The 18,473-nt window shown below is 45.8% G+C and overlaps 1 protein-coding gene across 2 annotated transcripts in view; it reads right to left on the reverse strand.

The window, feature by feature from the left end:
• Positions 1-478: 478 nt before the first annotated feature.
• Positions 479-18,473, reverse strand: part of MYL1 (myosin light chain 1) — a 28,750-nt gene continuing 10,755 nt past the window's right edge. Inside the window, exons 1-7 of one of the 2 annotated variants that reach the window (XM_038766665.1) lie at positions 12,629-12,695; positions 11,875-11,899; positions 5,644-5,787; positions 3,965-4,138; positions 3,091-3,168; positions 1,694-1,736; positions 479-786 (exon numbers count right to left, since the gene is read on the reverse strand). In XM_038766665.1, the coding sequence (XP_038622593.1) occupies positions 1,708-1,736; positions 3,091-3,168; positions 3,965-4,138; positions 5,644-5,787; positions 11,875-11,899; positions 12,629-12,631 (453 nt within the window). In that variant the 5' untranslated portion in view covers positions 12,632-12,695 and the 3' untranslated portion in view covers positions 479-786; positions 1,694-1,707. Of the gene's footprint in view, positions 787-1,693; positions 1,737-3,090; positions 3,169-3,964; positions 4,139-5,643; positions 5,788-11,586; positions 11,615-11,874; positions 11,900-12,628; positions 12,696-18,473 lie in introns of those variants that run through there. The other variant, XM_038766664.1, reaches the window with a different exon arrangement.

Below are 18,473 nucleotides of genomic sequence, written 5' to 3' on the forward strand. Positions count from 1 at the left end.
GGAGCTTTGTTAGAGAGGGACAATCAAACATGGCACCTGATCCTGCCTCTAGGATAGCCAACTTGATAGACCAGTTAGAAACAAGAATACTGTGACATTTGAGCCAAATATATGTGTGTATCTGTATTTTCCTTGTAGTACTGCACCCCTAAAAAACAGCACGACAGCATCTCAAAAAGTTATGTATTCACTCCTTGACTATAGGTGTGTTTGGAGTATTGGGAATTCCTGTAGAGTGAGTTGGAACACATCCCCCTCATTCCCCATTGAAATAGTTCACTTAACCATTGACCAAATACTCTTAATAGGCATCGTGCTGAAATTAGAGAGGGATTCCCGTATAAGCATTTCTTTAGTGACCCATCTGTCTTCATCCTTAATTTTATCCTGGAGATTCACAAAACAAAGAGACCAGATTTTTTGTTTTTCAGACTTCAGAGGGTTGGGAGAAATGACTTTACAAATACCGAGACTGTCCACAGGGATTTATTGTGATGTTCTTTGGTGACATAGATTGCTCCGAAGGGAAATAGCGATTCTTATATTTAACAAGTACAGCAGAACTCTCCTCCTATTCTGCCTCAGCAAGCATGTACGGCACATCATTGGATGATCCAGAGGGAAACTCCAGGATATAAAAAAAAGATTTGGGGAAGCGTTCAGAAGAGTCCTTGCTGACTTGGATTGGGCCTTCTAGCCATGGCCAACTGAGCTGGATTGTCGTTGTGGGAGTTTCACTGAGTCACAGAAATCTCAATTCCACTGTCTTCATAGTTGGTGTGTGCTCTGGTGGTAGAAAGGAAATAAAATTCAGTGAGATTCCCAGCCCATCTTTCCAGAAAGAATGGAGAGAGAAAGAAGTGGGGCTGGATAGAGCAAACTTGGTGGACTACATGTGGTCAGATGCTCTGTGGATCTGTGATGTGCACTTAGACGTGCTCACCTTCGAGTCACTGGATCAGACTCTCTTGCCCAGCAGGGCTGTGTTAAAGGAAGTGGAAACAGGCATGCCAAATTAGTGCCCTCACCCAACAAAGTTTGGTCCAAACATGAGAGAACAGCATTGCCCAAAATACCTTAGAGGATTTTGGGTCCTGTAGACTTGTATCTGTAAACCCTTTTAAGCACTTGATAGTTGTCCCTGACAAAAGCCCCACAACACTAACGTACATATCAGTAATGTGTTTCTGTTAATGTCCTTCTCCCTCTCTATACTGTAATCTCACTGTGGGCAGTGGACATGCCTACCATCTCTGTTGTACTCTCCCGAGTGGATAGTGCAGTGCTCTGCACATGGTAAGCAATCAATAAAAGCCACTGATTGATTGGTTGATTGATTTAGCCAGTAGCTGGCTTGGCAAATCTATGGTCAGGCTCTTGAAATAATACACTGCCTGAAACTACTGTAAAAGAATAATCAATGATCGTATGATTGCTGAAATCCTTGGTAAGGATTATTAAAATTCAATGGGACCTAATAGCAAAAGCATTTCTTGTTCAGTTGAAAAGGTGTCCCCTAACATAGCCCAAGGCTTGTAGCTGAAGTGCAGTTTCCTGCAATACTGAATTTCAGAGTATGAAAATGCAAGCATTCAGTGTTGTCTGTTTGCTAATCTCTCTGCACATGTTATCTGAAGCTATTACCCACAAAAAAAATCTGTCGAACAAATCAAACACATGCAAGAAAGTGTACCTGAAGATTTCCATTTAGTTGGACATGATGTGTTTGACAAAAGCTGTCGAAAAAAGAAAACAAACTCGTGTTAGGAGTGAAGAGCCAACAATTGAGGGGAAATTCAAATGATTCAGAGATAGGTTTGATGGTAAGCAAAAACTCCATGAAAGAAACTCTGCTGTTCTGGTTTGAAGGGGGCCTGTGATTCGTGGGGAGCTTGTCTGGGGCATAGCTTGAACAACCCCAGATGATCTCAATCAGGAGGATGATCTCAATCAGGTGCTCCAGGGCAGGACTTAGGAGTCATATTTACTAAACATATATACTAAACATACATCCTTAGGGGTCATTTGTAGTTACTAAACACCTACTATATGTTCAGCACTGTACTAGGAGCTGGAGTAGATACAACACAAGATAATCAGGTCAGACCCAATCCCCATCCCACACGGGGCTCATATTCTAAAGGTGGAGGAGACAGTATTGAATCCCCATCTTACAGTTGAAAGAACTGAGGCACAGGGAAGTTAAGTGACTTGTCTAAGGTCACACAGCAAGCAAGTGGCGGAGCTGGGATTAGAACTACTACTACTACTAATAAAATTAATGGTTTCTGTTAAGCGCTTGCTTTTTTGCCAAGCACTGTACTAAGTGCTGAGGTAGATACAATAATAATAATTATAATTATGGTATTTGCTACATGCTTACTATGAGCCAAACACTGTTCCAAGTGCTAGGGTAGATATAACGTAATCAGGTTATCCAATGTGGGGCTCGCAGTCTTAATCCCCATTTACAAATGAGGTAACTGAGGCACAGAGAAGTTAAGTGGGTTGCCCAAGGTCGCCCAGCAGACAAGTGGCAGAGGTTGAATTAGAATCCACATCCTCTGACTCCCAAAACCGTGCTCTTGCCACTAAGCTACGCTGCAGGTCTACGAGGGACTCACAGTCTAAGTAGGAGGGAGAACAGGTATCAAATCCCCATTTTGCAGATGAGGGAACTGAGGTACAGAGAAGTTAAGTGAGTTGCCCAAGATCACACAGCAGGCAAGTGGCAAAGCTGAAATTAGAACCCAGGTCCTTGTTAAGGGCAGGGAACATTTCTGGTAATTCTGCTGTATTATACTCTCCCAAGTTCTAAGTATGGTGCTCTGCACATAGCAAGTGCTCAAGAAATAAGAGAGATTGATCGATTAGATTTTCTCACTCCCAGGCCCATGCTCTTTCCATTATGCCATGCTGCTTCCAAAAACGGTAATCTTGTCCCACGGGGTGATTTCTGCCAGGGAAAGGATTGTCTCCGGCAGGTGGAGGCCTAAAGAATCTCTGGCCCCAGGCAGCCAGCGGTCTCTGAGGAAAGACAGTAGCCAGGTCAGAACCCTCGCACCAGGCCACGCCCCCCTCGGGGCCTACCTTCGTAGTTAATGCAGCCGTTGGAATCCTCTTGACCTGACAGCAGGGTTTCCACCTCCTCCTCCGTCATCTTTTCACCTGAACAGGGAATAATCCAGGAGTTCAGTCATCTCCAGCCATCCAACCCTTTAGAACTGCTCTGAAGGGAGCTGGGGAGCCCGGAAATCCATACTGGCTCCACCATCTGCCATCCCTTAGGAATCCTGTTCTAAGAATCACTTCCCATATACTATGTACTTCCCATGTAGCATGTACCGTGTATTTCCCGTGCCTTTACACTCTCACAGTCTCACCAGCTTGTCCTTCCAACTTTTGAAACCTCCTGCCCATTCCCCATGATCCTCCAGTCTCTTAGAGAGTACATCCTTCTCTTTTGGCTCCTTTCAAGGAAGTCCTGACTCTTAGGTGAAAATTCATTTTCTCTCTGGGCACTCTGGTTGGAGGCCTTGGACCACCATGGGTAGGTCTCCTCTTGAAGCATTCCATCTTTTGCACCATTTAATGATAGTGACGGTATTCATTAAATGCTTACTATGTGCCAAGGACTGTTCTAAGTGCTGGGGTAGGTACAAGATAACCAGGTTGTCCCACGTGGGCTCATAGTCTTCATCCCCATTTTACCGATGAGGTAACTGAGGTCCAGAGAAGTTAAGTGCCTTGCCCGGAGTCACTCAACTGGCAAGTGGTGGAGCTGGGATTAGAACCCACAACCTCTGACTCACAAGTCCGTGCTCTTACCACTGAGCCACGGTGTTCAGCCGGAAGAGCTAACGCAATGCGCAAAGCCTGTTCCCTCAAAATGCCTGGCTGTGAGTCCTTAAAAGAGGGTCGCTGGATGGAGATGGGGACAGCTGGTGAATAGAGGTGTCCTTACCGAGGGTAGCCAGGACGTGACGGAGTTCAGCCCCCATGACTGTGCCGTTGCCTTCCTTGTCAAAGACGCGCAGACCCTCAACGAAGTCTTCATAGCTCCCCTGGTCCTTGTTGTTAGAAATAGCCTGCATCATCGGCAGGAACTGTTCAAACTCGATTTTCTTGGCATTCAACTCTGAAAGAAACACCCCACTGCAAGTTTGTACCTTCAAAAGGTACTAGAAGGGGACTCAGGATTGCATTTACAAGATCATACTCATTTATGTTTGCTGTTGGACGGGACATGAAAGATCTATTCCTGACATCATTTAAGGTAACAAATTTCTAAATTAAAGGAAGCTTGCTAGACTGCTCACCAAAGGCCGTTTTTTCCCTTCCTACAGGGTGAGTTGTTTTCTTATTGACCAGAGGGATTCTTAAAAGTCCTCCCCCCACATGCCCACACACACAACACATATGAATGCACACATGTGTGCACCTTATGTACATGAGTACAAAATAGAGTTAAGGGAATTTTGCTGTTGCACCAGGAAGTCACAGTCTTAAGTCACTTGTGCACAGGCAGGATAGGGTACTGGGTGAGGAAGAAATCAGAGAAATTTTGGGGTCCTCTGCGGGGGGTCTATTGGTATTTGGCCAGTGACCATATAGGCAGCTGATAGCCTTGACCAGGCCATAACATGCTCCTGGGCTAGCCCCGTTACAGGCTTGGCTGGAGGTTGGAGGTGGGAGGAACACTGGGAACCCTCAGTTGGGTCTCCATTAGCTACTGGCTTCATGGAAAAAGCCTGGGCCCGGGAGTCAGAGAATCTGGGTTCTAATCCCGGCTCCCTCACTTATCTAGTGAGTGACCCTGGGCAAGTCATTTAACTTCTCTGGGCCTCAATTTCCTCACCTGTAAAATGGAAATTAAATTCTACTCCCTCCTACTTTATTTTTCCCCGATGGCATTTGTTAAGTGCTTACTCTACAGATACAAGATAATCAGATTGGACACAGGCCTTGTCTGACCTAGGCTCATAGTCTTAATCCCCATTTTACAGATGAGATAATGGAGGCCTGGAGAAGTTAAGTGACTTGCCCAAGTGGCAGAGCTGGGAGTAATAATAATAATGATGGTATTTGTTAAGTGCTTACTATGTGCCAAGCACTGTTCTAAGCGCTGGGGAGGTTACAAGGTGATAAGGTTGTCCCACGTGGGGCTCACAGTCTTAATCTCCATTTTACAGATGGGTAACTGAGGCCCAGAGTAGTTAAGTGACTTGCCCAAAGTCACACAGCTGACAAGTGGCAGAGCCAGGATTAGAACCCATGACCTCTGACTCCCAAGCCCGGGCTCTTTCCACTGAGCCACGCTGCTTCCCCACTGTTCCACTATGCGGGACAGGGACTGTGTTCAACCTGAATACCTTGTATCTACACCGGCTCCTAGCACAGTGCTTGGGATATACTAAGCACCATCATTATTATTACAGGGTCTGGGAGGACACCAGATGGGTGGGGATTTTCTGGGGGCTCCCTGGGGGTTCAGACTTTCTCTTGGTCTGGTCGGGACAGGTGGCACCAAATAGCACCCTGCAAATATACACACAAACACACACACACACACACACACACACACACACACACACACACACAGCAGCAGCAGCAGCAGCAGGAGCAGCACACTGGTGGCTTTACCTTCATTACTGGGGTTTCCTAGAACCTTCTTGACCTCGGCATTGGTGGGATTGGTACCCAGAGCACGCAGCACATCGCCAACCTGGCTCAGTGTGATTTTGTTTTCCCCGGTCCTGTCGAAGAGGAGGAAAGCTTCCTTGAAGTCTGAAAGCCAAAGAGAAAGAGGTAGGAAGGTTATTGGCATGTGGGAGAATAATAATCAACAATAATACAATAATATATGATAATTGAATTGATAATTAACAACATAATAGTCATTCATAATAATAATTGTTAAGCACTTACTATGTGTCAAGTGCAGTTCTAAGCACCAGGGTAGATACGAACTAATGAGGTCTGACAGAGTCCCTGTCCCACGTGGGGCTTACAGTCTAAGTAGGAGCAGGAGTAATAGTGTATAATAATTATGCTATTTGTTAAGCACTAACCATGTGAAAAGCACTCTTCTAAGTGCGGGGTAGATACAAGTTAATCAGGTCTGACACAGACCCTGTCCCCATGGGGCTCTCATTCTAAGTAGGCCTTCCCCTCCCCACAGCACCTGTATATATGTATATATGTTTGTACATATTTATTACTCTATTTTACTTGTACATATTTATTCTATTTATTTCATTTTGTTAATGTGTTTTGTTTTGTTGTCCGTCTCCCCCTTATAGACTGTGAGCCCACTGTTGGGCAGGGACCGTCTCTATATGTTGCAAACTTGTACTTCCCAAGCGCTTAGTACAGTGCTATGCACACAGGAAGCGCTCAATAAATACGATTGAATGAATGAAGTAGCAATAGTATGTAATAACTGTGGTATTTTTTGAGGGCTTCTAGCTGGCAAGTACTATTCTAAGGGCTGAGGTAGATACAAAGTAATCAGGTCAGACACAGTCCCTGTTCCGTATGGGGCTTCAAGTCTAAGTAGGAGGGAAATTAGGCAGATCCTTATTAGACAGATGAGGAAATTGAAGCACAGAGAATGAAGTGACTTGCCCAAGGTCACACAGTGGACATATGGCGGAGTCAGGATTAGAATCCAGGTCCTCTGACTCCCAGGCCTGTGGTTTTTCCGTGGTCTTTCCACTAGGCCACACTGCTCTTCACAGGATCAATCAACTCAGGATCTTGTTGGCCCATCACTTCCCACTGTCACAGTTTTAAGCCTTCGTAATTGTCAAGGTCTTCTCTGCCTTCCGGACTTCTTTTTAGACTCTCTGACCATCCCTTGGAGTACTTAAAGCGGCAAGAAACAAGGACTTCCTAGACCAACTATAGTTCAAGACTTTAAACTCCCCCAGGCTGTAAGCGCCTTGTGGGTAGGGAATATGTCTACCTACTCTGTCACACTCTCCCAAGAGTTTAGTACAGTCACTGCTCAATAAATGCCATCGATTAATTGATTTGTAAACTAATTTACCAATCTGTGGCTCAAGGCAATGTCAGAATCAGTCCATCAGAGGTGGACTCCTCATAACAGACAGATGATTGCTCTCCCCAACTTCAAAGCCTTATTGAAGGCACATCTCCTCCAAGAAGCCTTCCCTGACTTTGCCCTCCTCTCCTCTTCCCCCACTCCCTTCTGCATCACGCTGACTTGCTCCCTTCATTCTTTCTCCCTCTCATCCCCACAGCACATATGTTTATATCTGTATATATCTGTAATTTATTTATTTATGTATATTAATAGCTGTCTCCCCCTCTAGACTGTGAGCTCATTATGGACAGGGAATGTGTCTGTGGTTATATTGTACTCTCCCAAGCACTTAGTACAGTGCTTTGCACACAGTAAGGGCTCAATAACTACAACTGAATGAAAGAATGAGCATCTATTGAAGATTCGCGGTGTGCAGGCCACTGTACTAAGTGCTTGGGAGAGTACAGAGAGTCCTAGGCATTTCTTCCTAACTGGGATATTACCTTTTGGAAGATAAATTCCTTTCTAAAAGTATCTTTCTGGCTGCAGTGCCTGCAGACCCAGTGGTCCCCAACTCTGCTCCCTACTTGGGGTATCTTGTGTTCTGCTTCTAAGAAATCTCCACAGAGACTAAAATTCCAACATAGACTTCAGATGGGGATTTTTAAGTGTCACTGCCTCATTTCTGCTACCGTCAAATGGGTTCTAATCCCAGCTCTGCCACTTGTCTGCTCTGTAATCTTGGGCAACTCCTCTGTGCCTCAGTTACCTCATCTTTAAATGGGGATTGAGACTGTGAGCCCTACACAGGACAGGGGCTGTGTCCAACCCAATCTGTTCATATCTACCCCAGCGCTTAATACAGTTCCTGGCACACAGAAAGCGCTTAATACCATAATTCTTATTATTCAAAATCAATCAATCAGCCAATGGTATTTATTGAGCACTTTCTATGTGCAGAGTACTGTACTAAGTGCTTGGGGGAGTATAACAGAATCAAAATCAGATTTATGCCCACAATCAATCCATCGTATTCATGGAGCACATATTACATGCAAAGCACTGTCCCAAGTGCTTGAGGGAGTACTATTTAACTGAGTTGGAAGACATGTTCCCTGCCCACAGAATTATCTTATTTATTTCTCCCTCAGCCACTTCATCATTCAAGTGTTAGCCACAGGTGCCTTTTGATAGGTCTGGACTGAGTTTAAAAATGTTGAGCGAACATAGAGTTAAAACCAGGCCCGGATTTTGCCAATGATTGCCCAAAGTCAGTCCAGCAACTCTGGACTCAGTTGCTTATAGCCCTGGGACCTCTGGGTTCAGCTGTGATTACCCCAGGATCTCTGAGCTTCATTATTTTCATAACACCATCCTACTCACTCTAACTCACTCACTCATCCTACTCACTCATTGTACCTCGCTCTCATCTGTCTCGGTGCTGATCCCTTTCCTGTACCCACCCTCCCTCTGGCCTGGAACTCCCTCCCCCTCCATATATGCCAGACCCAACTTCTACCCAACTTCAAAGCCTTACTGTTACATCTCCTCCAAGAAGCCTTCCCTAACTAAGCACTCATTTCCCTTATTCCCTCTCCCTTCTACATACTTGAATCTGTACCCTTTAAGCACTTGCTATTTACCCCACCCTCAGCCCCACAGCACTGATGCATATACCCATCTGTAATTTATCTTAAAGTCTGTCTTCCCCTCTAGCCTGTAAGCTCTTTGAGGGCAGGGAATGAGTCTACAATTGAACGAATGAACACTTAATAAATTCCAACGATTGATTGACTGGTTTTTCATACCCAGGCATATTTCTGATCTGTAGACATCCAACTCTGGAAGAGCACTGAAATAAGCTTGTTATGGCTGTTTGTGCAGCCATACAGCCATCCATGGCAACAGTATCAATTATAATAATAATAATGATGGTATTTGTTAACCGTTTACTATGTGCCAAACACTGTTCTAAGTGCTACGACTGCACATTCAAAGTTAGAGCAAATTTCAAATGTGAAATTTCAGAACTGCTTGAGACCCAGACCCATTTTCATACCAGATTAAGTGTGGGATCAATGAGATGACCAATGACCTGCCTCCTTTTCCCACTTTGAAAATCCAGTAGAACTGAAATCAGTATTACTGCTGCAAGGGAGACTTATTTCAGTGTCTTGAATGGGGACAGCTGACTAGAGTGACAAGGTATTTTCCCTCTCTGAACATCGTGAGAGATCAAAATTCCCTGGCACTCAGTCCCTCTTCTCATGCATGGTGTGCAGCCAGTTCAGTAGCACCCGATCAAATTGCAGAGGCCAGAATTGGTTTTTACAACACTAAGAAAATACCTTGGAAATGGACACTTCTACTGTGCTGAGGGGGCAAAAATATGAAGCGGCATGGCCCACTGGAAAGAGCTCGGATTTGGAAGTCAATTTTAATCCTGTCTCTGGGTCTTACCAGCTGGATGATCTTGGACAAATTACTTCTGTGTGCCTCAATTTCCTCATCTCTTGAATGGGGTTAAGATCTCTGCATCCCCCCTTCTCTTAGACTGTGTGGGAGAGGGACTAAGCCTGACTGGTTTATTTTTTATCTACCCTAGTACTCGGCACATTGTGAGAGCTTAATAAATTCCATTATTAATTATTATTATTATAATTATTGTTATTATTCCCTCAGGGAAGATTCTAGGATCGGAGACTTTTCAAGCTTCCCAAAAGTTTTTGCCACCCCAAGTTCAGGAGTTTTGTGAAATGGGTTGGGGTAGTCACAAAGATGACTCTAACCTTGGACTAAACCCCTCTGAACTAACCCACTGCTCCCCCAACTCCTCTCCCCCGGTTATGTAGAGTCTATGTTTTCTCAGGTTATTTTTTTTTATTCCAAAGCAAAGTGACATTTTGGTTTTTGCTGTAGCACACAAGGATGTGAATGCCTTACTGTGTTCTGAGCAGACACTGCCTCCTTAGCAGATCTTAAACCACCAGTCCCTCAGCCCCTAATAAACACAGAGCAAGTTGGCAGGTCCTTTCAGAGAGTTACAGGGTAGGGAGCAGGGGAGCTACACTGCAGTATATTCCAGTTAAGCGGTCCTATGAAAACAGGTCAAACTGTATTGACTGTACTGTAGAGAAGTCGCATGGCTTAGTGGAAGAGCACAGGCTTGGGAGTCAGAGGACGTGGGTTCTAATTCTGATCTGCCACTTGCCTGCTGTGTGACCTTGGGCAAGCCACTTAACTTCTCTGTGCTTCAGTTACTTCATCTGTAAAATAGGGATTAAGGCTGTAAGCCCCACATGGGACAACCTGATTACTTTGTATCTACTCCAGCATGAAGAACAGTGCTTGACACAAAATAAGTGCTTAACAAATATCATAATTATTATTATTACTAATTAATATATTTTCCTGTTCTGACTAACCCTTTGCCAGACAGAAAAAGAAATATAATGCAGTCTCCAGGTGATTTCAGTGCCCAGAAAGATTATCAAAGATTGTCTAACCACTGCCTGCTTCCTCATGAGGACATCGGTCAAGAACACGGTTGGGATTAACTTCCTGAGTTATTCTTTGTGTTCTGATTATTTTTACGAGAGTGTTTATTAAGTGCTTACAATGTGCCCAACACAGTGCTAAGCACGGGGGATAGTCATTCAGAACAGAACTCTGATTCTACCCCCCCACCCCCACATCATCTCATCTTGTCAAACCTTCTCAGCTGAAAACCTGGACAGGCTTTTATAGAGGAGATTTAGGAGCTGAAAGGGAAATTAATGAACTTGAAAGGCAGGCCCTGGAAATCTCTCTTCCATTCTCAGAACTTAATTTCTGTTAGGATCTTTCTTCTCAAGGACACACTTGGAAGCTCTATTCCCTGAAAGGCTTTGAGATTTAGCTACTGCTGTTGCTAACCCAGACCCCAAAGTTCAAGAGGTACAGTGAAACATTCCCTGACCTGAAAAAAGACCCAGCAGTTTAAGTAGGGTCAGAAGGTGAAAAATGACACCTGTCTTTCAATGAGACTATCAGGCAGAAAGGGTGAGGGGTCAGGGAGAAGGAGAGGCTCCTTCTTTACCAGAAACCCTTCCCTCTCTTGGATTTGAAAGATCTGAAGCTCTCTGGTTAGTACTGATGGTCAGTATCGATGGTCAAGAGAGTTGGCAAATTTAAATGAGCCACTCAACTGGTCTCTGAACGATCTGTATTCCAAGCTTTCAGATTAACTTTTGCTCAGCATTATCCATCCCCCACACTTGCCTTATCCTTCCTTCTCTCACCCACGCCTCCCTTTCCCTCCCCTCCCTAAAGTCATATAGTCTCTCAATGTCCCGTCCCCTTTTCACCGTGATTTCACCATAGTCAGGTTAGCCCTTTCCCTGTCAATTACTTTTGAAACATTGCAGTTCTGCTCAGAGATGTATTTGATCAACATAGGTGACATCAGAAAATCAGGAGGAAGTGCCATGATTCAAATACCACCCAAACATCTCTTTATCGAAGGGCATGGGTAAAAAAGATCATTGCGTTCCACGTACCTTCCTGCTGTTCCTTAGAGAACTCGATCTAATGGAAAGAAATTAACCACAGAGATCACTTTTTTAACCAAACTTTTCTGGATCTGAGGATTATCCAGATCATCTCATGAGTCATCTTCCAAATGGGATCTCGAATGATCCTATTTGTCCAAGCTCAGATTTGGAAAGGATAATCCAGCTGGGCTAGTCAGTGATTAAATGTCACGACAGTTAATCAATGAAGAACACTGTGCAGGGTAGCAACAATTCACCCCAAGGCCATTAGAACTGAAGTTCAGCTCCACTTACCCGCAATCTGGTCAGCACTGAAGGACTGCAGTGAGTGACAAACAAAACGTAAGAAACACAAGAGAGAGAGAGAGGTGGTGCCACTGAATTTGCATTGGCAGAAGGAAGAGAGCTACTGGCTAGAACGGGCACCCTGTCTAGTGAGTTGAGACCTTCGTGGGTGCAAGTAGAGGTGGCATAAGATACCTGCTGGGAAATTCTGAGAGCCGGGATCCTGGGAGGTGCTTATCCTGGGAGGGAAGCAGGGCCTGACGCTTCAACCACGTATGGATCGTCTTGGTCCAATTCCATCTTTAGTCCACACAAGAGTCTGCCCCAGGCGGCCAGCATGAAGCTTATTTGAAGTACTATTGCTGCACAACTGTGGCACTTGGCATTATATAAAGCCCATTCATTGAACTCAGCTGGCTCCCGTCTGAGCCACTGGCTTCCCCTGGTCGGATCGTCCGAGATCGTCCGAGACTCTCTGGTGAGAGCAGGATTTGGTTTCTACATTCAGGCTGAGCCAACATTTTTGCATAGAATAACGCTAACTCCTCCAACCCTCCGGCCTCCCCCAAGCAGGACTCACCTACTTCTAGCCTAATGCCATCAAAACAGTACCGGGCTGGCAAGCTTCGCTTTCCCCGGAGAACTAAGAGGTCCCCTTTCCCTTAATCTTCCCCTCAAATTCAACTGACTTTCTCACTGCCCTTCCTTGTGGGGCCCAGTTAGCCTGAGGTCCCTAGCCCCAGGGCAGGCTCTGGGGACCCACCATGATGGAGCCGGTCAGCTGGAGAGTGGTCTTGGAGCCGGAGCGGTGGTCGAGAGCTGACCGAGTCCCTGAGTGGGGGCCTCCCTGACTGGCCCAGAGCCTTATTTATGGGGAGGCAGGATCGTCACATCGCCCCAGCTCCGGTGTCAGGGGAAGTGGCCACACCCAGAAGGAGCCTTCTGAGGCTTTCTTAGGGCAAAGGCGGAGAAGGATCGGTTTCTCCCTGCACCTGCGTGGGGGCTATTTTTAAGAAGACGTCCATGGTTGCCTGGGAGCGCCCAGCTGTGGTGAGCACGGAGGTTGTCAACATTTGCTAGGTCTCCGTCTCCGGCAGATCCAACACTGCCGTTTGGGAGGGGCTGGAGGCTGGGGAGTTTCATATCACCCTGAAAGGTCAGTACATTCCTCCCTGGCTTGGCAGTGGGATGGGCACCCAAGGGGTAGCATGCGGGCTAGACTTGTGGTAAAGCCTGGCTCAGAGGACCTACCCTTAGCAGCCTGGACCCTGAGAAGGAGCAACAGTAGCATTATTTGCTCATGCTCTCACTGGAAATGCAAATGAACCCTCACCTACCAAGCTTGCCACCCTCTCAATGCTCTCTATCTCTGCGACCTGAAGGGTCTGCTGGCTGTACTCCCTGCCCCCCTCCAGCTGGAGGGACTGGCTCATCTCTCTTTTAGACTGTGAGCCCACTGTTGGGTAGGGACTGTCTCTATATGTTGCCAATTTGTACTTCCCAAGCGCTTAGTACAGTGCTCTGCACATAGTAAGCACTCAATAAATACGATTGATGATGATGCTGCTGACCACTATCCACAGGGGTCCGCGCTGAGGCTGGCTATCTCATCTATACCACTTGTCCTCCCCTCCCTGGAGGCAGATGGCCCTGACAGGCTTCTAGAAACCCCTTCATTTCTCCCAGCTTCCTACCCATTGCCTCTCCTCACCCCATCCTGTGTATTCTCTTCAGCAGCATCCAGGGCCCTCTTCAGGGTGAGCAACTCCTATTTCAGGCCTTCGAAACCACTTCAGGCAGACGTCACAAATGTGCCAGCTTGCAGATTCTCTGCCCAACAGGGGCTATTTTAGGGCATCACCTTATACTCTGCAGGGACCCGACTCCAGAATACTTCAACAGGTCAAAGGTAGATGCTGTTTTCATTAGAAATAGGAGGGGCTGACAGATACCCGCCTTTGGAGTTGCCAGCAGGGTGGGCTAGGATGGGCATTTGGCCTCCTTATCAAATATCCCTTTTTTCTCCTCCTCAATTCCACAGCACCACTTCATTTCTCTGTAAAGATCTCAGGCTCATCTCTGGAGCTCAGAACAGGGGCATTACCATCTACAGTCCTGTCCCAAGCCATCTTCCCCTCCTGTTGGATAGGTTCCTGAATAGGTTTGCTCGTCTCAGAGCCACGCTGGGGAATGGGACTCTGAGGAGTCAGAGGAGAGATTGCAACAGGCCATGGGCCAGTGGCCAATCATGATTTCAGCAGTGGGTGTGGAGACATCGCTGGGGGCCTTGGGGGAGTGAATATAGAAGGAGTGTGGCCTAGCAGAAAGAGCATGGGTCTGGCTTCCAAACCCTGGTCTTCCACTTGCCTTCTGTGTGACTTGGGAAAAGTCACTAACTTTTCTATGCCTCAGTTTTCTCATATGTAAAATGGGGATTCAGTACCTGTCCTCCCTCCAAAGACTGCAATCTCCATGTAACACAGGGACTGTGTCCAACTTGATTTTCTTGTATCTACTCCAGAAATTAGTTCAGTGCTTGGCACATAAAACTAATAATAATAATAGTATTGTCATATTGTTATAATAATGAGAGGTGAGGGCACCTTATAGCAGGGCAGGAACTCAGGGGTTGGTTAGTGAGCATCCTGCATTTTAGGTTTTGACTGAGAAAACCAGCATTTCAGAATTAGGAGATGGTTTGCATTTGGAACTCAAACAATGATATGATTTCGTCTGTGGGCTCTCTTTAGTAGCACACAGCACATTGAGCCATAGACAGAGTTAAAGAAACTCCTAATTGGAGCACAAGCCTGAATGGCATTCCCAGTTTTGTGCAGGCCCGGTTGGAAGGGAAAGCCCTGTTATGATTTTCTCATGAGCCATTTTTTAAGCACTTACTATGTGCCAAGAGCTGTATTAAGTGCAGAGGTAGATACAGGATAATCATGTAAGGCGCAGTCCCTGTCCAATTCCAGGCTCAGAGTCTCACTGTGTCCAAGCTTCTCCAGGACATGGAGATCAAGGCACAGACATTGGCTTTTTCCTTATGGGGCTAGTCCCCTGTCTCCAGGCCTGGTCTAGCCCCTCCCCACCTCCCCTTCCCCCTCTAAAAGGGAATTGGCCTGGGGCCAGTGATTGGCAAGGACTTTCAGGAGAGGCCTGAGGGGTACTGAGGAGGGTAGGAGATTTCAGAAGAGAGGTCGAGGCCAGGGTCATGCCGCAGCTGTGACTTCTCATAACATTTTAACAACAGCCTCGCTCAGTGACTAGAGTTATTCTGGCTACTAATTCTTTATCTGTGCCTTTCGTGTTTGCTCCTCTTTTGGAGATTTACCCCCAACATTTTTCTAAGCATTTCCTTAGTATGGAGATCAAAATGAATCTTACAGATGAGAATTTAGTTCCCGCAGCCCTAGGGTTCCCATGTAGCATGGATCAATGGAAAGAGCACGGGCTTGGGAGTCAGAGGTCATGGGTTCTAATCCTGCCTCCGCCACTTGTCAGCTCTGTGACTTGGGGCAAGTCACTTAACTTCTCTGGGCCTCAGCTACCTCTTCTGTAAAATGGGGATTAAGACTGTGAGACCCATGTGGGGCAATCTGATCACTTGTATCCTCCCCAGAGCTTAGAACAGTGCCTTGCACATGGTAAGCGCTTTACAAATGCCATCAATAACTTAGCTTCTCTGTGCCTCAGTTACCTCATCTGTAAAATGGGGATGAAGACTGTGAGCCCCACGTGGGACAACCTGATCACCTTGTACCCTTCCCAGCACTTAGAACAGTGCTCTGCACAAAGTAAGCGCTTAACAAATGCCATTATTATTATTAGTATTATAGCCTAGTGGGAGGGTTTCAGGGCTAATCATTGAATGTAAGTGGATATTGGAATGAAACCATCAAACCACCTCTTGCCTTAACTCAATCAGTATCTGTCTCAGCTACTCTGCAGCAGAGAGCATTGCCCTTAAGACAAATATAAAAGAGCCAAAGCGGTGGGGGCAAACTCTCTGGGGAACCTGCCACACTGCTATTCTGCAATTGCAAGTAATCATGTGAAGGAGAAACTCTTTCTGAGTAGTTAGTCGAGCCTGTGATTGCAGCAGGCTACTAGGGAGGTCTCTATCCCCCCACCCGTTCAAGGGGGCCTGAAAGGGGAGACCAAGTTCTGCAGCCCCTTAGTGGTGACAGCTCCCCCCATCCCCAGACTATATAGTCTTTTCCACCAGGAGATAGAGGGAATTAAATTCCATGGGACCCAGGGTGGGGCTCCCAAACTGACTTTTAGACTGTGAGCCCACTGTTGGGTAGGGACTGTCTCTATATGTTGCCAGTTTGTACTTCCCAAGCACTTAGTACAGTGCTCTGCACATAGCAAGCGCTCAATAAATATGACTGATGATGATGATGATCAAATGGATTAGCTCCGCCCTCTTTCCTCTTTGGGGCAGGGCGACACAGGGCTGCCAATTGCTGAGAATGTCTTACCAAACAGTATGAGTAAAATGGATGGATGTTTTTCCTGACAGAAACTAAGCAGGCATGCCTGGGTGTGGAGACCAAGGAGGTGGCAGTGAAGTGGCGGTGGATGGGGCAGCAGTGGCTGCAGACACCAAAATATTATTATGGGCTTTATGGACAGGACCCTAAAGCGCATAAAAGTTGGGGAAGCAGCATGGCATAGTGGATAGAGTATAGACTTAAGAGTCAGAAGGTCACGGGCTCTAATTCTGACTCGGCTACTTCTCTTCTGTGTGGTCTTGGGCAAGTCATTTTACTTCTCTGTGCCTCAGTTACCTTATCTGTAAAAATGGGGATTAAGACTGTGAGCCCCATGCGGGACAGGGACTGTGTCCAAACCGATTTGCTTTTACAGTGCCTGGCATATAGAAAGTGCTTAACAAATTCTACAATCATTGTTATTATTATTACTAGAACCGATTTTTGATTCATGTGGCCTAATGGAAAAATAATGGTCCTGAGAGTCAAAGGGCATGGGTTCTAATTCCAGCTCTGCAACTTGCCTGCTGTGTGACCTTGGGAAAGTCACTTAATTACCTTAGGCCTCAGTTTCTTCATCAATAACACAGGGATTAAATCCTACTCCCTTCTACTTAGACTATGAGCCTCATACCCAACCTGATTATCTTGTACATACTCCAGTGTTTAGTATAGTGCTTGGCACATAGTATGTGCTGAATAAGTACCATAATTATAATTTTCTGGACTGACCATGAACTGACAAACAGTTTGCAGCTCTGGGGGAAGACTATATACTCACTTTTTGAGATGTCCCACATACTCTTCCAATCCCAGTGATAAAACTCCACTAAGGCACAAGATAGACACAAGTCGAAGCAGCGTGGCATAGTGGATAGAGCTCAGGCCTGGGAGTCAGAAGGTCATGGGTTCGAATCCTGGCTCCACCACCTGTCTGCTGTGTAACTTTGGGCAAGTCACTTAACTCCTCTGTGCCTCAGTTACTTCATCTGGAAATGGGGATTAAGACTGTGAGTCCCACATGGGACAACCTGATTAGCTTGTATCTAATACCCCAATGCCTAGAACAGTGCTTGACACATAGTAAGCACTTAACAAATACCATAATAGAAGCAGCATGGCCTAGTGGAAAGAACACTGGCTTGGGAGTCAGAGGTCATGGGTTCTAATCTCAGCTCTGCCACTTAGCTGTGTGACTTTGGGCAAGTCACTTCACTTCTCTGGGCCTCAGTTACCTCATCTGTAAAATGGGGATTAAGATTGTGAGCCCTTCCTGGGACAATCTGACTACCTTCTATCTCCCCCAGCTCTTAGAACAGTGCTTGGCAAATAGTAAGCGCTTACAAATACCATCATTATTATTATTATTAATTATTATTATTATTACGTCTGCAGAACATTAAACATTACAGAAGCTGCAGAGTTTATGTAAGTTGCTGGAAAGGATTTTTGGTGCAGGGACAAAAGACTTCCTCTCATTTCCCAGTGCTTCAGAAATATTCCTCAGTTGGGACAAGCTGTAGGGGAGCTTCTCAAAATGAAGGAGACAAACTCTGGGAAATAGAATGGATTTAGAAGAGAAATGAATGAATAGGGTAATCAGCTAGGATTTCTCCTGTTGGATAATTGGAATGATGGTGAGAAGCTCATAACTCAATGAGGCTGGGTGATATGGGATAGGGGGTACCCTAAAGTAGAAAGTTTAAGAGTGGAAACAATGAGTCAGCTTTCATAGAGCATCACCATTCTGGAAAGAATCAGATTCTGGCAAGGGTAGAGGGAATGCAGTACTACTACTACTAATTATGGTATTTGTTAAGTGCATCTATGTACCAGGCACTTTCCTAAGCTCTGGGGTAGATACCATCCTTCCCTTCTCACAAGCCCACAACCTTGGTGTCATCTTTGACTCCGGTCTTTCATTCACCCCACACCAGACCAGTCCATCATCAAAACCTCCAGTCTCACCTCCACAACACCAAGATCCGCACTTTCCTCTTCATCCAAACCACTACATTGCTGGTTCAATCTCTCATCCTATCCCTACTGGATTGCTGTATCAGCCTCCTTTCTGATCTCCCTTCCTCCTGTCTCTCCCCACTTCAGTCT

This window comes from Tachyglossus aculeatus, chromosome 25 (assembly GCF_015852505.1).
Source record: "Tachyglossus aculeatus isolate mTacAcu1 chromosome 25, mTacAcu1.pri, whole genome shotgun sequence".
NCBI lineage: Eukaryota > Metazoa > Chordata > Mammalia > Monotremata > Tachyglossidae > Tachyglossus > Tachyglossus aculeatus.